We start from the raw sequence: 6152 nt of genomic DNA on the forward strand, positions 1-6152 counted from the left end.
CATTATAATAAAGTTGAGATTCCATTATAATAAAGTTGAGATTCCATTATAATAAAGTTAAGATTCCATTATAATAAAGTTGAGATTCCATTATAATAAAGTTGAGATTCCATTATAATAAAGTTAAGATTCCATTATAATAATGTTGAGACTAGTGTTGTCAGGCGATTAAAAAAATTAATCTAATTAATTACAGGATTTGTAATTAATTAATCTAATTAATCGCATTTTAATCGCATTACCATTTTATGCCTCATATTCTATATTCTATAATCATATTTCAAATTGCATGTGTCCGGATGGCAGAATTCAGTACTGTATCTACAAAACCTTCCGTTTAATCATCTTCCATCTATTAATTTGCTTAGATTTTTCAGGTCTGGTCAATTTGAGCATGGTGTTATTCACAGTCAAAGATAAAAAAAAATGTATTGATATTCTCATTTGGTTCATTACAATTTACTCAAAATAAAATGTTCATTCAATCAATCACAGCGCAGATTGATTGATTGAATGAAAATGTTATTAACAGATTGCAGAATGGGTACAATACAGTACGGCTCAATACACACAATTGTTAAGGGAATGCAGACCAGAGTAAGACTTTCGTCTTGTTTACATCAGGGTCCCCCATTTTCAATTCATAATGAATTGTAAGTAAGGGTGCAACTTGCACCGTGCAATCCATTCTTTGTGGATCTAGCCCACAGTATTTCTGACACTGGGAAATTGGGAATATACATTCCCTGAGATTCATAGATGTCCCTAGAATCAGATACCAAGAACATGCAAATGGACCATATTAAAAAAAAATCTGTAAATGTGTATTCTACATGCTTATGGAATGAATGAGATACAAAAAAAATATTATTATAAAAAAATAAAAAATAAACTTTTTTTTGTAATTAATTTTGAGTTAATTTTCATAACGCGATTATTTGCTGTGTAATTAATTAATCTAATTAACGCGATAAACTGACAGCCCTAGTTGAGACCATTATAATAAAGTTACGCTTCCATTATAATAAAGTTGAGACCATTATAATAAAGTTAAGATTCCATTATAATAAAGTTGAGATTCCATTATAATAAAGTTGAGATTCCATTATAATAAAGTTAAGATTCCATTATAATAATGTTGAGACCATTATAATAAAGTTACGCTTCCATTATAATAAAGTTGAGACCATTATAATAAAGTTAAGCTTCCATTATAATAATGTTGAGATTCCATTATGTTAAAGTTAAGCTCCCATTATAATAATGTTGAGATTCCATTATGTTAAAGTTAAGCTGCTATTATAATAAAGTTGAGATTCCATTATAATAAAGACTCACGCATGCGGCCTGCTGCACGCTCTCCAAGATGTGTTTGGCCGGAACCAGGAAGTCCAGAAGGCACCGGAGGGCGTCTCCGTGGTAACGGCCCTCGATGACCTGGAAGAGCTGGCTGAGGACGGTGGGGGCGGTGGCCTCGAAGGGCGGGAAGAGAGCCGACAGCAGGGTCTGGATAGACCCCTCCAGAGAGTCAGGCTTCTGGAGACACAGAGGAGGAGGAGGAAGTGTTATTTTCTTACACCAACAAATAGCTATTTTGCTTTTGCTTTACTTTTACAGGGAAAAGCCACATCTTGCCTTCACGCAACACGGCCCCGCTCCCAAGTAGCCCACCCCTGACTCTTTTTAAGCCACAGATTCCGTTGTTTTGTTTTGTTTTGTTGTTTGTTTGTTTGTTAATTTTAACCACTTCATCCAATTGGACAGAACTTGCCTCCTTTTTTTTTATTTATTTTTATCTCTTATCTTATTTGTTTTTTCTTGTTGTTACTATACACAGATATTTTATGTATTTTATTATATATATTTTTTCAATTTTATTACTTACTTTTATTTTTTTCCATCCTTTCCTTGTACAGTGTCCTTGAGTCTGAGAAAGGCGCTTCTCTCTTAAAATTCAATCTATTATTATTATTTATTATTATTATTTATCAATATTTCTGTGAAATGTGCCAGTGTGTTCGCCAGTTAAAGTCAAGTTAAGTGTTCCTTTATTAATCATATGGGGGGGGGGGGGGGGGGCTACAGGCAGGGGGGAAAATAGGAATAGAAATAATAATAATAATAATAATAATAATAATAATAATAATAATAATAATAATAATAATAATAATAATAATAATAATAATAATAATAATAATGTATACATGCTACACCTACACGTGGTATACGTAAGGGATAATGTATAGCTACGAGGTCATTGTCGCAAAATAATCGACCGACACGGAGTTTAAAATACCGAGCCGCCTCGGCGAGGTGTTTTAAACGTCAGTGAAGGTCAATTATTTTGCGATGATGACCGAGTATAGCTATACATTATCCCGCTTATTACATGGCTAACTTACTAACAATATACCTAATTAATTTAACAAAATCGACAAGACAAGATCAAATGCAGACGCAGTTGTTCTGTGGCTCTGTCAGCCCAAATAAAGTGATTATTATTATTGCCGGCAGCCCGGCAGGTGTGTCTAATTGCACTGAAACAGTGTGTGTCAGTGGGGCTTGATTGCGAACAGCTGCGCACAGCGGTCATTATTGTTCCACAGAGGTCCGTTATCGAGTAATATCGGACCTCTGACGAGCGCTATTGACCAATCACAAGCAAGCATTTCGGCGAATGTGAAAACGCCATGTAATAAATAGTAGTAACACACTTCACCAGAGTCTGTGCAGTGTTTAGTAGTTAAGAGTCAGACAGTCCTAACAGTTGTCAGTTAGATCGTTTTGAACCGTAGTCCCTAGACATGATGTTAAAACAATATTAAATTATGGAAAGCAACAAGGAACACAAAACTAACATTGTATAAAGCAACAAGTATAAAGCCCAGTTCATAACTTCTGATATAAATTAATATACATTTTAAAATAATTTGGGAACGGTTCCTGCAATCTACTACTAGACCACAACCCAGGCTGTGAAAAACCTTTAGTTTGGAACCCATAACTGAGAGGCCATCTGAAGATATTCACAGAGGAAATGGGTTTTAAGCCTTATTATGGAAAAGTATATGTTCACCCTCTTACTGCTTTGTTAAACCTTTACTCCAATCGTATTTACGAGAAATCAGCTTACTATGGAACGCTCTGACATTGTCTTACTGTATAAAATTAGCTCAGGGTTACCCATGACTTTGGGCTCACTTCTCAGCCAGAGACATAGCCAGACATTTTCTTGCTACCTTGGAACTTCTGACATAGCTAGAGAAATAGCCAGACACCGTCTCATCAGTGTGCACTGCACTGCATCAGTGTGCACAGCACTGCACTCTTAAAAATGCCTGACATGGCCAGCGTTTTAACCTTGTGTGTCTTACAGTATAAAGCCAGAGTTATTAAACACTCTGGGCTCACTTCTCAGATTGTACACTCTGCTTTGAACTGAGACTCTGTGCACAGAATAAATCATTTTCTTTTCTATCCTTTTGACTGGATCTCAATTTCTCTTAAATCTCACCAGATTTGATAAAATGTTTTGCCACAACAGCCTCTGTTTTATCTCTTCAAATGAACTTATATATACCCCACACAAAACACAGCCACCACGTGGTAATTAATGTCAAGAAAAACATTTGCCATGCGAGAGGCCTTAATTCAAACCTTCCTCTATCAAACACTCTCTCGCTGACAAACAGAGGCATTTGGTGGACGTTGTTATACAACGCGCCTCATCATGAGTGACACGTACATTTTTAGAATGGGTGTCCGAATGGAAATGGAACCCCCTGACGCCGTTATTCCCATATGAGTTACACGGCGTTTCACAGTAAATAACCTGCCTCTCGTCCTCTAGCCCTGTCAGCCGCTGATAGAGGAGCTAAGCAAACACAAACACTCTGCACTTTTCTTTACAGCTTAAGGCTCCCTCAGTCTGACAGCAAACATCCCAGTAAAGCGAGTATGTGATGGCCGGTCTCAAGGCTATAGTGGTGGGCTTCCTGGTTTATGGTTTCACATTCTCTATGACCTGAACCCACGGCCCGACAACCACTTTTAGGCCCTGCTTTTATTAGCCACGATGAAGACCCAGAGGTTAACATGCTTGGTTGAAGTTCTGCATTGCGATATATATGGCATGTGGATAGGGATAAATGTAGGGTTGTAATACGACCTATATGCTACCTAGTAGGGCTGAGCCCAAACATTCGAAAGTTCGGAGCTTCGTTCGTTACGTTGGCATTCAAATCTTAATTAATGGGTTGGAACCTCCGCTTTTTCTTTATACATTTTTTTTAATAAAATTTTACATGAAAAATATATATCAGAATGTGATATATATCAGAATATCACAGTACTATGCTGTGTTTACAATAATTCGAAAGTCACGCGCAAACACAGGTCACAACAACACGGTATAGTGAGATGCGGAGGGGTCACCGTCATATTCAGGAAATTAATCAATCATGCAAAAAAGAGAGAGTTGAGTGACTCACACTCACCCATCTTATTTCATAATACAACGTTTCCGAATGGACGTTTGGATTAAAGTAAACCAAGTGTATGCAGTGATGCGGATGCTGATGCTTTCCCAGTGGAACACAAGTTACTTAACGTTACACAGGTAAGTTATGTTATGCACGTTAATTAAGCTAGCAGAGCGCAGCCCTTTAGCTCGCTAACATTAAGATAGCAGGAGCCGTCGGCCAACAAATATGTTGAATGGATTCACAAAATGGATTATCATCCAAACTTTATTGAAGCCTCCCGGGACCAGTATGTAGTCAGTACTTAACCGCAGCAATATGCGCATAATCATATGCGCTACGTTATGCATAAATGTGCACTAAGACTCGACAGTACAGTACTGAACCAGAAAAAGTATGTACTGTAGGAGCACATTTTTTGCATGATTAAAAATGATGGTTCGAAGTAACGTCCATTCGAAAAACCCTGGCGAATGTTTGAATCCCAAAAACAGACTTGGGGACAGCTCTACTACCTAGAGAGTTTAGCTTTTGAGAAATACAGGCGACACAGAACCTTAAATTGAAATAGGTCGTGTCTGGCACAAATTGAGGCCAATTTTAAATGATCCTTGAATGATTTTTTGTTGTCTTGTAAATTACAGCTTGGATAAATCTAGATGAGAAAATAAAGGAAAAAGAGGACATTTTTTAGCCAATGATTGTCAGTAGCGTATGCAGGATAGTACATAACTAATATACACAACTAATGTTCAGCTTCTAAGTAAAATTTCAACATTATACAGTATGATGTTCAAAAGCTTGTGTTTGTTCAGCTTCTCTGGTTGAGCTGGTTTTGAGTGGATCATTCCACAGGACCGAATGCTTCCCAGGTGTAGAGACGGAGAGAGATAGTAGATACACTGCAAAACAAAAGATACAATCTCCTTTTCAGACTCATCAAAGTTTATTGTTAAATCAGACTATTTCACTGCACTTTCAGATCATTATGGTGGTTTCAATCCGTTTAACTTGGTTCATGATAATGAAAGAGAAAATATCTTAAACACATCTTATCTCCTATCAAAATGTTTTCTTGTTTCCAGTTATTTCCCTGAACAAGCCATATTATCAAGAGTGACATTTCTTTCAAAAATGCAAAATGATTGATCATTGCAGTAAGATCATTTGACTTATGAAATGAGTTTGAAAACAAGATCAAATCACAAACTAAGCCTGTGGTTTTTGTTTGCAGTGTATGAAGATAGAGAGGAAGAGGGAGAAAGGGAGAGAGAGAGAGAGAGAGAGAGAGAGAGAGAGAGATAGAGAGAGAGAGAAAGGGAGGGAGTGGTGTATCATGATCAGCTCAGTCCCTTCAGACCACACTATCACTGCTTCTCCACTTCTGCTCTCAGCTTCCCATCTGTGGTTCTGTACCAAGTTTGCTGCTCTAAAGTACTTGATTAGAAATACAAAACAATGAATAAAAAAAAATGAAAAACGTACAGATGTGTTCCATAGACTCAAATAGTGAACGAAATAGTAAGATAGTTCCCCTTTAACATTTATGTTGGTAACCGATATTACCAATGTCAATATGATCTGTATGAATAAAACAAATGTCTATGATAATAAAATGTTGTACATACTGAAACACTGTTAGCCCACAATCCTGTGCTGCGTTGTCACATG

General features: G+C 36.9%; 1 protein-coding gene across 1 annotated transcript in view; it reads right to left on the reverse strand.

Annotated features, from left to right (window-relative positions):
• Positions 1-4440, reverse strand: part of quoa (quattro a) — a gene marked incomplete at both ends in the record, with an annotated part of 47719 nt that extends 43279 nt beyond the window's left edge. Inside the window, 2 exon segments of the mRNA XM_084333384.1 lie at positions 1339-1536; positions 4435-4440. Coding sequence (XP_084189510.1) covers positions 1339-1536; positions 4435-4440 — 204 coding nt within the window.
• Positions 4441-6152: the final 1712 nt, after the last annotated feature.

The sequence above is a fragment of the Notolepis coatsorum genome (assembly GCF_963971535.1).
Source record: "Notolepis coatsorum genome assembly, chromosome: 17".
Lineage (NCBI taxonomy): Eukaryota > Metazoa > Chordata > Actinopteri > Aulopiformes > Paralepididae > Notolepis > Notolepis coatsorum.